General features: G+C 42.4%; 1 protein-coding gene across 1 annotated transcript in view; it reads right to left on the bottom strand.

The window, feature by feature from the left end:
• Positions 1 to 380: 380 nt before the first annotated feature.
• The window catches only part of LTBP2 (latent transforming growth factor beta binding protein 2), a 178,858-nt gene continuing 164,822 nt past the window's right edge, over positions 381 to 14,416 (bottom strand). Inside the window, exons 28-35 of the mRNA XM_060261626.1 lie at positions 12,946 to 13,137; positions 12,426 to 12,509; positions 8,873 to 9,001; positions 8,328 to 8,468; positions 7,769 to 7,936; positions 5,055 to 5,330; positions 3,143 to 3,292; positions 381 to 911 (exon numbers count right to left, since the gene is read on the bottom strand). Of these exons, the coding sequence (XP_060117609.1) occupies positions 745 to 911; positions 3,143 to 3,292; positions 5,055 to 5,330; positions 7,769 to 7,936; positions 8,328 to 8,468; positions 8,873 to 9,001; positions 12,426 to 12,509; positions 12,946 to 13,137 (1,307 nt within the window). The 3' untranslated portion in view covers positions 381 to 744. The remainder of the gene's footprint in view (positions 912 to 3,142; positions 3,293 to 5,054; positions 5,331 to 7,768; positions 7,937 to 8,327; positions 8,469 to 8,872; positions 9,002 to 12,425; positions 12,510 to 12,945; positions 13,138 to 14,416) is intronic.

Genomic DNA, 14,416 nt, shown 5'->3' with positions numbered 1-14,416 from the left:
AGCAAGAGAGGCTTAAGGAGGCAGGATTACAGGGATCCTGTGACTGTGGAATAGGAGTGTTCTTCAGTTGCTGCCAGCAAAAATACACAATCCTTCAGTATCTACGATGAGATGCTGCCCAAATGACAAAAGGCTGGAAGAGTCCTCCATTTATGTTCCTTTACCATCTGTGACTGACCAACTTTCTCCACTGTGCTTCTGAGGGAGGCAAGGTATATGAAAGGTAGTAGTTCTTTGAAAGGTAAAGGGATCTTAAACAATATGGGGTGTTTCTTTTGGGGGGAAGGGGAGAGAGAGAATATTGCAAGGGCTGACAGGAATAACTCATGGGGCAAAATCCTACAAAGAGCTGAGGGGCAGACAAGATGAAATAATACTAGCCCATCCAGTGGAAGTGAGTGGAGGACAAGGATGTCTGATTTGTTTTAAAAATTGGGATTGGCAAAGACAACAATCTGTCAAATGGCAACTGGTGAGGGGATTAGACCCTGAGAGCACGGTGGCTGAAGCAGTTAAGCTTGTGTTCAGTGGGCCAGCATGGATGATGCTTGAACCTTTTAGAGCTTCTCATTGGCCTTTGTGAGTTCAGCCCAATGAGAGATGTTGCATTTTTGTGCTTCGGGAAACAAAGGATGGGCTTTAAAGCTGATGCTGCAGTAGTTCTTGCCCAGGCTGATGGGCCTCCAACACCCGAGTGGCATCTGATTGAAGGGGTTGCTTCTGTTCAGTCATGGCCTTCTGCAATCACGCTGCCTCTGGACTCTGAGCTGTCTCTGGCACACAGCGATGGGGCTCAGCTAAAGCGACATATCCAGGCAAGCAGTTGCAATGGTAAGAGCCCTCTGTGTTTTCGCAAGTGCTACCCTCGCACAGGGGCATGGTGACACTTGCCTCTTCACACTCATTAACATCTGATGGGAGAAAAAAGAGAACATGCTTCAGACTCGCTCATATGAATTCTCTGCCTTTGCCCCCAGTCCAGCATCCTTAGTGAGGCCCAGTTTTACTGAGACATTGGATGCACACAAAGTAGCCAGCCTGGGTTCCAGGAAGCACAGTTAAAGGTCTTTCAATCTATGCACCATATGTGATCAGAGAAAAACCTCACAACAGAATAAATACAAAACACAATTTATACAAAATCTCGAAAATTCAAAACATGGGTGAGATAGAAGGTGAACAGTGGATACACTCAATCTGCAATTTTCAAGGAGACTTCCCCCTTTCCAAGTGATCACTGGTGTTTTGAATTTTTGAGATTTCTATATCAATTTGCAAGTGAATTTGAGTGTGTGTTTCTTTGAGTTAAGAACTGGTGTATTCAAAAAACATCGTGATATGCCATTTGGAATTTTGTATGAATTAGGTTTTGTATTTATATTGAAGACAGCAGACAACTTTATACAATATATGTTTGTTGACTACACTGAATTAATTTTGGTACTTTGTGTTTAGTAATTCTTTTGTGAGTTTTTTTTCTGATCACAGTCTTTATTTCATGGCTCTCTCTTGTGATTTGTAGGCAAGTGCAGCTTTTCTGTGGGCTACAAGTTACAGGCTGGTGTGTACTGGCTCTATAGGAGTCAGCACAGTGGGTGAGAATCTTTTAGCTGTACTTGATGTGTCCCCAAAAGATCAACAAAGACAAGAATCCAGTAAATTAATCATTCACTGGCATCAAGTGGTGTCACTGTACACATGTGCATTAATATGGTTTGCAGAAATATACCCTCAGCAATGTACCAAACTCCCTGTGTACCAAGAAATAGAAAGTACTAACCTAGCATGGAACCACAGACAACCACTCAGTGACTTTTCCAAGAGCACTTCAGCAAAATCTCTCCCCCCCACCCTGCACTTTTGTATATTGTTCAAAATTTTAGCCCTACTAAAGGGACCTCAAACAGAAGTCAGTAGTGCCAATTACTTTTGCTGACTGACCAGGTCAAGCAAGATGGCTTCTTGACAGGGAAACTCAGCAACCTACTTTGCAATAACATCTTGTCTAACTCACTATCTACCAATGTGGTTGGTGTGTAAAGAGCTGTTCAGCACTGTGAGCTACTTCATTCTTTAAAACAGAAACCAACCACATGCTCAGTGTTTCACTGGTGCCGGTAATGTGTTGCAAGGCACTGATGTGTCATTCAGCAAGGTTGCCATGTGGAAAGGTAGGGCCAGGAGCCAGGGACAGCTCTGGCTCTGTCCATTTCTGTACTCAGAACGCTGAGACAGGAAGACATGCAGCTGCCTTGCAAACCGGAGTAAAAGTGGATACATGGTACACTATTTTTTTTTGTTTATACCTATTTCTGCTGTAAGAAGGACAAACAGTTTGAAAAGCTCAAGACTTCTTAAACATCATGTGCCATTTTCATGTTAGGATTTTTGCCCTCAGCTCTGTCAGTACTGCCATTTAAACAGGTTTCTCCCTCCATCTTCCAGTCTTCGATTTTGTCTCTTCAGCTTTAGCATGTACCTCTGCTCAGGGAAGGTGGCCTTTCATTCCCAATTGCAGGCTTAGCTGCTTCTCACTCTGCATGCACTGAAGGCCTTGGAATCCTCTCAGTCAGCAGCAAAGCTAGTTGTTTACCATGTAGTTTATAAAGCTGGGTTTTTCTACTTTTTTTTTTTAAGGGATGAGCTGTATTGAATTCTTCTGAAGAGGTATTTCCAGGGCTTTTTTTGTTTCAGGAACTCCTCTGCATATTAGACCACACACCCCTGATGAAGCCAAGAGCTTACAGGGCTCTTAGTACAGGGTCTTGTTCCCCCTCCAGCATGGGTCCTGTTCCATTAATCAATGGTTCATAGGAAAAGGTTTAATTCACTACTGCATTACTGCATCTCCAAGACTTCTGCCTGTTTGCTAACGCCACCAGAGTCTTGCCTGAAAAAAAAGTTGGCAACCTAGTAACAAATTCTATTTGGCTGAGTTCTTTTAGCAGCAGGTAAAGACAGGCTGTTCTATATTTGCATCCCCTGAACCTCATCAAAGGATATGACATTGTAGAGCACAGTCAAAAGCACAAAGAAGAAGCCAATTTAAAAAAACTGATAGTCTTGGAACCCACTGAACAATAGGCCATGAACCCTGATCAGTTTCCAGGAGGCCTGGCCTCTTCCCCTTGGAGCCGCTTACCTACACAGGCCATGCGTATCAAATCTAACCGGAAGCCATCAAAGCAGTCACAGGTGTATCCCTCCTGCACGCGCACACAGCGTCCATTATCACAACCATTCAGAATCCCACATTCTTCAGCTTGCAGCCCTTCAAAGCTGCTGTATTGCTCTGGAAAGACAAGAGGGGTGGAGTAATAGAGTGTCACACTAGACTCAGATTTAAGTCTCCACATGGCCATGCAACCTTGGGCCTTTATCTCTTAGCCTTGTCTGCATCAAAAGGCTGTTGTAATGGTAACAAGAAAGAGGAAGAATCATAGTTTAATCTTGCTCTAAGCTTCTTGGCCCTGACCTGGATAGTCCAGGATAGCCCGATCTTGTCAGATATCAAAGCTAAGCAAGGTTGGCCCTGGCTAGTATTTGGATGAGAGACCTCAAAGGAATACCAGAGTCATGATGTGGAGGCAGCCAATGGTGCACCATCTCTGAAAGTATCTTGCTTTGAAAATCCTACCAGGTTGCCATTAGTCACTTTCTACCACCAAGCTTCTTGAAGTAAGAGCAGGGTAGAAATGCACTACAGCTTGTACAGAACTGTATACAGGGAGACCATTTTTGATGTATTTCCCCTTCTAGAATAATGTTCTTTATTCTCAGTAGACAATCTTTTCAAAGGCAAATATAGTAAATTGAAAGATCAGCATTGGCCTGTAAAAAAAAAAAATTAACCTTCTGTATTTTCCTCCTGCCTTTTGTGTTACAGCCTCCCTTTTTACTATGAATAAATAAAGCATTCTTTCTTAATACTAAAGGTAGATATATACACACAGAGGATAGAAAAGGAAAACAAGAGGCATATAGCATTTATCCACTGGGAAGACAGACTAATTGTACTTTTACGCAGCAAGAGAAAGTTTCATTAAATCATGAGTGAGAATACATAGAGACGAAAATGGTAGAAGAAAGTAAAATGATATGGAAAGTCTTTAAAAAATGGCTTTTGTAAGGTCCCTGAAACTACATGTCTCAGAACACAACATCTGTTCATTTCTAAATAAAAACTGAAGAATGTGTTGAGCTGCATTCTTCTATGTTAAATATGTGCCAAAAGGTTCTTGAAGCAACATGGTAAAGAGGGGTGTGTGGACTGATGATAAAGGTTGGAATACAGAAAAGTAAGCATGCTTTAAGGAGTAAACAAAGTAGACTGACCAAAATTAGGCAAGAATCAGACCACTGGGAAATTGACCAATCACAGCTTTAGGAATAACAACTACAAGGCCTTCAATTTGGAAGAGAGAAGCTGACAGGGCCCAGGGTGAAGCTCTGTCCGAGCCAGGAGGAGATAAGACTACATCAACCCAGCGGTCAATAGATGCTTAGTCTGGCCAACCAAGTCTATAGAGAGTTGGTAACAACTCTGTGATTATTCTAACAATATGAGTGACAGGGATACTGTATGCTGTAAGAACCATACAGCGTGCTGAGGACAGTAAAGCATGTATTGTGGCATCTGGTCTTGTTCTCTTCAAGTGTAATTCACCACAAATAAAAAGATCTCCTGAGCAGTGAACTCTGCTGGACTTCACCAACAAAATGGAAGTGAGCCCCATAAGTGATGCAATTTCATAAACAGAGCCAATAGCTGCTCCAGGGAGGCACTTCAAGAAAGTAAAAACAGTGTGGAGGGTAAGGCAGTCACCTCTTCTGGAGAAAACGGCATGTGTGCTTGGGATATAAAAATCTGGTTTAAAGTCCCCATATGACCATTGCACAGGGCCTTTGTAATTTGTAAACTGGTCCTCCGAGATGGAGGTGAGGAAAATGCCTACAGCCTGAAGGTTAAATTAATGAGCTGAGGAAGCAGTCATTAGCACAACCCTGGGCACAAGCTGAAATAGATGCACCTTCTTTCTCTCTCCCTTACTTACCAGTACTGCCAGGCACATAGTGAGGCTGTGTTTGTACAGGGCGAAGCTGTGGTGCTTGCAGGGATGTGTTCTCTCCAAATTCGCTGCTCTGTTCTCTGTTGGAGTGGCTGACATCAGAGGCGCCATACTCAAGACCCAAGTGGTTGTAATAGGGCTCTAAATCTGGGCTATAGAGCCCATACTGGTGGTCTTCCTGACTTGGTCCATATTCATAGCCAGGCCTCTCTTGGAGTGCAGCCTCACCTCGGGCAACGTTGCATAGCTGAGCAAAGTCCTCTTGAAGCACAGGAAAGAAACTAATGAGACAGATCACCACAGGAAAATGCAACACAGAGCAAAAATGAGGTTCAAGCGGATTGTTTCCAAAGGGATTTTTCACCTTTTAATGATTGAAAGACCATAGGATACCTTGTGAGAGACTTCAGATGGAGGAAAAAAGAGGTCAATTTATGGCTATGAGACAGAGAAACATTTGTAAGAATATTGCTAGGCTCACTTTTCTCTTAACACCGTTGGGGTCCAATGATATAAAGATGGTAGAAGATTAGGCCTCTGAGGCCATGCAGTGTGGGTCCCCAGTGTACCTCTGATGAAGAATAGCTCAGTAAATATTTAGATATTAGTACTGATGGACTGAACTGGGACACACATTTGAGATAGGGTTACCAACATCAACATAGGGACTAGAATTACGACAAGGGTTGCTGGCCCTCAGGTCTCGGCAGAGGTTCCCACGCTTTTGGGGGCTTTGGCCCACTGCCAATCAGCTGGCAGGCAGGGGAAACCCCACCCCCAAACAGTGACATAATCACACAATGCCCCCAATGCGATGATGTTTCTTCTGACTGATGTCATTGTGTTGGGGATGTCATGCAGCGACACTCTGGTTTTTGGGCAAACTCTATGGTTTTGAAGCAGAACCCCTCATAGAGTTCTGACCAAAAACCAGAGCATCACCTCTGACATTGCCGGTGCAATGATGTTACTTCTGGGTGACATCATTGCATCGGGGACATCACATGCGACATTCTCCCCACCCCTGGAACACCCACCAAATCCCACCCCCCCACAACAAAGAAGCAACCTGGCAACCCTAATTAGAACATATCTCTACAGAGACCAATTCCCCTAGAGGAAATGGCAGCTTCAGAGAGTGTACTCTATGGTATTGCATCCCTGCTGAGCATACTCACCTCCCCAAACTTCACTCTTCCTGACTGCTGCTCACAAACCTCTGGGTAGTTCCTAAGTCAGATCTGACAACCCTATTTGACAAACCTCATCCTGTTGTGGACTAGTCCCAGCTCCCTTCAAATTTAGAGCTGATTTGCAATGGGGTTCACTTCTCCCCAAAACTAGACACTCCTCCATTCAACAACAAACAGCTCCTTCAAGCTAAAGGAAACTATAAATTCTCTGCCTCCAAGGAAGAGGAAACTACAATTTCCATGCTCCTCAGCAAGAGTACAGGACAGGGGTAGCCAAATTGTGGCTCAGGAGCCACATGTGGCTCTTTCACACATATTTTGTGGCTCTTGAAACCCCCACCACCCACTGTTGACTGGTTTAGAGAAGGCATTTCTCTCTTTAAATCACTTCTCCATGCCAAGTCAGGCAGTGGATTGGAAAATGCCTTTAAAGTTACAGTTGCTTTTTTTCCACCTCTCCTCCCCTCCCTCCTCCCATCTATTTGCCTTCCTTCCCTCAAACATCTGATGTTCCTGTCTTGCAGCTCTCAGACATCTGACATTTATTCTATGTTGCTCTTATGTTAAGCAACTTTGGTTACCCCTGGCACGGGATATTTAACTTCCTTTGCTTTCTGAGCACATTTGGGAGGCAAAGGGAACTAAACATCCCATGATCTCCATCAGGAAATGATGCTCCTAAGCTTGCTAAAAAAATCCACTTCTTGCTAAACAGAGCCCTGGAAAGGCCTCCCTCGACCCTAGTGATCTCTCCCCGCCGCTAGTGAGGCAACCCTCTCTCAAAGGTAACTTTTTATGCTTGACAACTGAGAAGGGATACAAATATGGGGATGTGTTCTAAATTTATTCTTCCATTCCCTTTTGTCATCTTCTTGTGAATTCATAAAAAGACTCAAGGTGCTGGGAGAGAGGGCTTGCAAGGAAAACTCACACGTGCACAAAAAACCCCTAGTGAAAATCAAAGCAAGTCAAGTGAAGTTCACCCATTGTAAATTCTCAGTAATAGTAGAGGTATCCAGTCTGAGTCAATATAAATTGTAATGCTCTATAATGGGTATGGAAAGGAACTCATTGTTGGTTCTTGGAAATGTTATTGGAAATGGTTGCCAACTTGGACATCTCCCACTTGGACATCTCCCACAGTTACACTGATTTCCAGGCAACAGGGATCAGTTCACCAGGAGAAAATGGCCACTTTGGAAGGATAACTCTATGGCAATCTATGCCACAGAGTTACCTCCCCTCCATAAACCCCACCCTCCTCAGGCCCCACCACCAAAATCTCCAGGTATGTCCCAACCTGTTGCTGGCAACCCTGTCAACGGAACAACAAGCAGCCAGCCAATGATAATTGAGGATCCAACAAGGCACAAGGGAAGACTGATCCAGTGAAAATCACTACAAGAGTCAACACACTTGCCATGCAACTGGTGAACTGAGGCCTATCCTAATGGTTGCAGACATGCCCTCTCTTCCCTCAATCCCACGCAGCTGGTGCATTCTCACCAGAGGACCTTGGGGGACAGAGTGCACAGTCATGGCTCCAGGCTTCCCCATAACGGCAGCAGCATTCTGTGTATGTGGTTCGCTGCCCCAGCAGCGGCTGGTTGCAAATGTAGTTGGAGACTCGCTGCCAGCAGATGTCCAAGTGAATATCATGTTCATCCACATCATCTGTTTGTAAAAGAAATAAAGAAAAGACATGAAAATAAAGCACAGTGAAGTGTGATGACCTGTACTGCCGCCTATGCTTAAGTTCAGCAACCCACAATGTGTTGTACCTTATGCCTGGTCTATTAGCTCCTCGGCTTTGTTTTGGGTGGATAGTGTTCAGATCCTTGGTATCTTGATTTAGAAGTTGTTAGGTATTGTGTCTAGTAAAGTACTCTGCCTGAGATAATAAAGACCTTCTGCTTGAGAGAATAATCAGTGCGGGGCTCAGGGCTGGATGAATCATTGGTCCATCCCAATAACTCCCTCTATGTGTGGGCTAGACAGGACTCCCGGACTACATACAATTTCAGGGTTCTGCAGCATTTCATTCACTAGACAAAACAGACCTCACCTGCACTGTTGGACACATTGATACAGCGGTTGCGGGTGGCATCCAGCACCAGGGGAAGGCTACAGAAGCAGTGATATGAGCCAGCAGTGTTGAGACATTTGCCATTTGCACAGGTATCTTCATTCTCACACTCATCTAGATCTGCAACCACAAGTTCAGCACAAAGCTTACTCCAGCAAATAAGGAGACTGACCTTTGTCCTCCTAAAACAATGTATCCCCTTCCCCCAACTAGGTTGAAGGATGCTAGCCTCCAGCTGGCAGAGATCAGCTCCCCTGGAGAAAATGGCTGCTTTGAAGGGTGGAAAATGGCTGCTTTGAAGGGCGTTGTACCATGCTGAGACCCCTCCCCAATCCCCACCCTCCCCTGGATCCACCCCTAAAGTCTCCAGGTATTTTCCAACACAGACCTGGCAGCCCTATTAGGCATGTATGGAATTGCAAGCAGCACTTCACTCTCTCCCAATTCTTTTTTCTAATAAAAGTACCATCCCCTGGAATGATGGCCCAACAAGTGCATCAAGAAGCAAGAAACAATTTTCTCACCAATACATTCAAGCTTGCTGGAGTCAAAGAAATAACCAGTATGGCAGAAGCACGTATACCCTGGCACAGTGTTCACACAGTGTCCATTCCGACAGACTTCAGGGCCAAACATTTCACACTCATCAGCATCTGCAGAGACAGTTCCAGTTTTTTGTCTGCTTTTTGTTGAGTATTCCCTTGTTCCTAATTTGCCTGGTTCAAAATGTATGCTACTTTGTACTGGTTTTATTCTTTTATACTGATTTTATGGGTGGTTTCCTGTACTTTCCTGTGTTTTTTTTAAAAAACTAACCTGCTATTTTATTGTTTAATTTTAACTTTACTTTTACAAGTGCTGTTTCTCTTTTAATGACTGTAAAATGTTTAACAAGGTTTGAGACCAGTGGCACCTTTAAGACCAACAAAATTTGATTCAAGGTATACATTTTCATGTGCAAGCACACTTCTTTATGCCTTGAATAAAATTTTGTTGGTCTTAAAGGTGCCACTGGACTCAAACCTTGTTCTGCTGCTTCAGACCAACACGGCTACCCACCAGAATATAAAATGCTTAGACAATCAGATGCAAAAACTGCATATCCTATTCTGTCAGGAAGCCTTTTCTATTTCTCCCTAGGATGCTAGTTGGCATTCTCAGGAACTCTTTCCCACAATTGTTTGTCTACTGAGGGATTCCTCAGTGTTGCTGCAGAAAATTCTGAGATGTGCTCTAAGGCATGCATTATTTTCATGCAGGGTGGTGGTGACATGGTTGCTGATGATCTGGGTCCAGCTGAACTACACACTAAAATATACCCAATACTCCTGCATCATCACATTGCTGAGAAGCCTGGTAGCATCCAGTTCACTCCATTTATTTGGTTAAATAAAGGAGCCAGTGCAGTGGCGTGCAGTGGTTAGACTGTCAGAGTAGGATCTGGAAGAACCAGGTATGAATCTCCACTCTGCCAGAGAAGTTCACTGGGTGACCTTGGGCCAGTCACACACTTTTAGCCTAACCTACCTCACAGGGTTGCCACAAGAACAAATTGGAGGAGAGAATGATGGGAGCTGATTATATGCACAAATGTGGAAACAAGACAAAATACCAGAAATGTGGAGGTGGACTTTGAAAGTTATGTATTGGAGTGAAATGGACAAGCTTACAAGAATCTTAAAAGAACAAGACTTAGAGAAGTTTAAAAATGAGTGGGGAAAGTTTCAAAAGTATATTGAAAAACAATGGAATGTTAAAGGACATTTGGCAATTTTTGACAATAGTTAATATCTAAAGAAACTTTATATGGATTACAGTAAAAAAATGAGATTATTGGATTATATCTTTTTCATTTCTTTGTGAATGACTAAAAGGACTACTATGAAGATGGATTACAATTATAACCTATGGTTTTTTCCTTTTAAAGTTTTTTTTATTATGAAGAAAGATGCTTTAATAGATTGAGTTTATTACCTTTTAACAAATTAAATAAAATAGTAATAGGGAATGGTTGGTTAAAGGGGTTGGCACTGCCGGGGGTCACCAAAAGGGGGGAGGGGAGGAGAAAATGTAATGTATGTGTATTAACTTTTAACAACAAATGATAATATGTTATTATAATATATTACATTATAATAAATTGTTTTAAACCGAGAGAATGATGGGAGCTGCTTTGGGTCCTCACCGGGCAGAAAGGCAGTGTATAAATGAAGTAAAAACCTTAAATTTACACAAAAATTAAATAAATAAAATGTATACAAAGCACAAAGGGCTGTTTGGATCCAAAGTGTCGCCCAATGTCAACATTTTCATTATATACAATAAATACCTAGCTTAGAGTTATAACTATCCAGTCAGTACTAAGATTATTTTGGCAGCCCAAAGTATTTCACAGTCTCACCAGCTATATTGGTTGATCATCTTGGTTCAACTTCCTTGAGTCATTAGATGGAGACCAGAGGAACTCTGCATGGGATTGCACTGTAAAAGTGCTCCCAATACTAAAACACAGGAATTATTTGAAAATGTTTACACCTTATCTGCTGGGAAGTTACTGCAATTAATGCTGTCAAAGGTAACCTATTTGTCTTGGTCCAAAGCAGAGTAGCATTTTTTTTCCCAGTCAGACATTACAGTACACCAATTATAAAGTCCCCAAATAGATCTTTTCTGGAGGGCAGCAAATAATTCAGTGGATGATACAGTCCACTGACTCATGACCACAGTTCCATAAATGTAAATGTATAAACATTTTGCCACTAAGAACAGATGAGGGTATTATTTTATTATTGTATTTCTTTATTTGGCTGATTTCTAGCTCAGGGCAGGTTACATCATAATAGTTTGAAAGCCAAATGTCACAAAAGTTTGCCTCAAAGGATAAGCTTCTAAAAACTAAGTTTTGCAGAGAGTTATTATTTTTTCTAAATCTATAGCACTGTGAAAATCAGTTGTTTTTATGGCCTTTGTATCCAATTGAATATCTTCTGCATATTTTATCTATCTCTTGATACCTAACATCAGGTATCTGCAACAGGTCTGAGGGCGCATTATAATTAGCCATTAGAGACATAAGCTGTGTAGTTCACCAGTCGGATACTTCTTTTGACAAAAAATCATGAAATTTCCTTAGCAACCACTGCAGCCTTACTTTGCATGCTGAAATAAGTGCCAATTATGGAGATACTGCAAAGCCAGTACCTTGTAGTCTAGAATGAAAGAAAGAGGAAAGCTGGGGCTTTTAAGTTCTTTGACAATACTGTCATCATAAAAATTAAAGAAAAAGGGTGTCAACAGACATTCCTGTTACATGGTATTTTGTTAGTCAGATAACCAGTTAAATCCACATTAATATAAAGTCTCTGAAGCAGAAGAGAGGGAACACTCACTCCTAAGTCACTTTCTGCCCATCCCCGCTCTGACTTATATATCCACTAGTTATAGTTTATAATTTAGCTGAAGACATAGTAGTTTTGCATTTACTAGCTGCCTAATTAAGATCTCTGAAAGATCATTTGTAACAGTGAGGCAAGGAGGGGTAGCTTCCTAATTCTGGAAGGTTCAGTAATGGCCTTTCTAGACTTACAGCCTATTTGTTATTAAATAGGCTAACTAAATGCTAATATATTTGGAACAATGTTTATATATTTTTTTCTCTTCCCTTGCCATTACTAGAAGTCCTAAGTGGGATTCTGAAATATATATATATATATCATTTAAAAAAAAATAAGCCCCAGACTTCTGAAAAACATTTTGCAATGTCCTGTAACCTCTAAATGCTTGACCAATTCTGCTGGTCTGTTTTGTTGGGTTTTGTGGGTTGGCAAAGCTTTAGGCTCTTAAATAGGGTTATATCATTGTAGAGCATCACTTATGGTTGCAACCAACTCCTCTTCCTATGATGGGAGTAATATATGTTAATGTAAACTGCAACAGTACTCACTTCTGTAGAGAAAAACAGATTTTGCTATTTCCCTGACTGAGCAATTAAAGCTAAAGAACAACTCTTTGGGCATTATCTCAAAGAAACACCACTGGAATGCTTGGTGGAGCTGAGAGAAAAAGAGAAAAGATTACCTGTGTATGACGTCTGTCCAAAGATCAGCGTTCCATCCACAGGAATATAGCCTTTCCCACTAGGGCAAATCTCAATATAATCCACTGGCAAACATGAAGAAGAGGGAGTAAGGGAAAGAAACAGGACATAAAGAGAAAGAAGGAGCTGATTATGATCCCACTTAGGTTTGCCAAACCCCAAATGAAGCCTGGAATTCTCCCAGAATTACAACTGATCTCCAGACTACAGAGACAAATTCTCCTTGGGAAAATGGCACCTTCAGAGAGGGTGGTATTCTAAATGTAATAGGTAGATTCTAAATGAAATCCCTCTCCAAATTCTCCCCTCCACAGGCACCATCTCCAAATTCCCTTTCACAGGCATCACCACAGGCACAGGCACCATCCCCAAATTCCAAGAATTTCCCAGGCAAGACTTGGCAACCTTCATACTACTCCACTGGGACAGAGCAAGCAAGGGTGTCTTTTCTCCTTGCCTGGATCTCTTTGAGAAGAAAACAGCACAGGGCAAGCGCTGTACCTGAGCCCATGACAGGGCAAGGATGAGTCTCACAGGTGTCTCCCCAGGCTGCTCCTTCAGTGCAGCAGCATTCCTCCTTGGTGGTGTTGTTGGCCAAGACACTGTCACACAGCGGGACATCACTGATGTGGTAGTAGCACTCTTTCCGCTCTGAGGCACCAGGAAACAAAGAAACAGGCCTTCCAGGTTCCCCTGAGATTGGGAGAAATAAAGTGGAATGTAGTGGGTGTTGGAAGTAAAGGATTGTGCAACATCTCTTTGTACCAAGCACATCAGTACTCCAGAGGGGATTCTAGAGCTAGTAAATTGGACACCTCAAATTCATTTTTCTTCTTGTCTGTTCTGCTGCTGGCTCTTTGTTTATCCAGAATGTTAATCTCAGGGACTTCATTGCTTCTGGCTATATTTCTTTTTCTTCCTGTCTTTGTCCTCTCTGACCTCCATAGACCAACATGAGCTCTCTGAATCTGTCTCCATTTCAACTCTCATCTTTCATGTCTTATTATGGATTTCTTTAACAATAAAGGGCACCCACTTCTTTTCTGTGGCAACAAGGCTTGTGTGGACTTTTTCTAAAAGCATCCAACTCCTGTTAACAGTGGAAACATCCATTGATAACATTCCACTGGGCCTTTAGCCAGATCTCTGGATTTTCAGGGAAGTTCCTAGAGGTTTCATTAATGCAGTCTGTCTAGCAGAGCATGACATCCTAAGGCTTTAAACCACATTCTCAGTGGGTTTTTTGTTTGTTTTACACCCCTCCCTCATGGTTGTGTTTCTGTTGAAAGGACATCATGTCTGCCCAGCATGAATTGGGCTGCATTTTGTATCTGGACAAACACATTTCCTTCCAAAGAGCAATTGATAGCTATTCTCTTGTGCTTCTGTGTCAAAAGAGAAAGCTAAAATTCTGTCCATATCAAGAAGCAAGGAATGATCTCTCCTTCTCTCCCGTATGGAGATGCAACTTTAGTTCCTGGAATCTGTGGAACTTTTAAGAAGTTGTTCACTACCTGAAGGGAAGAAATATTGAGAGAGAGAGAGAGAGAGAGAGAGAGAGAGAGAGAGCACCCTAGGAGACCATAAAAAAGAAAAAGGTTCACAGAGCATGTAAAAGGACACGCCCTTGGGATTCAGGCAGACCAGTCTAATTTGTACATTTATGCCCTAAGTCTGGGTTGGATAAACAGATACACATGGATTTCTCTAGTTCATGTTTGTCACCAGCACTATCATGGACTCAGTGAACTCTCTTCAGGCTAAAGACTAGGCCAGAGTGAGATCTGAAAATAGGACCAAGGGAAGCTCTCTATCTTCAGTGTTTCCATACAGAATGGCTCTTCTGAGGATCTTTTGGCTGGTAAAGAAAAGCAGAAGGATGAAACTCAGGAAGAAGTCTGGTGGGGTATCGTTGTAAGATCTCACATCCTTGGTGGGGCTTGCACCATGCTTTCTTGGCATCCCTCTCAAC

Source organism: Heteronotia binoei, chromosome 21 (assembly GCF_032191835.1).
Source record: "Heteronotia binoei isolate CCM8104 ecotype False Entrance Well chromosome 21, APGP_CSIRO_Hbin_v1, whole genome shotgun sequence".
Taxonomy (NCBI): Eukaryota; Metazoa; Chordata; class Lepidosauria; order Squamata; family Gekkonidae; genus Heteronotia; species Heteronotia binoei.
The sequence above is the reverse complement of the archived record's forward strand: the minus strand, read 5'-3'. Positions and strand labels throughout refer to the sequence as shown.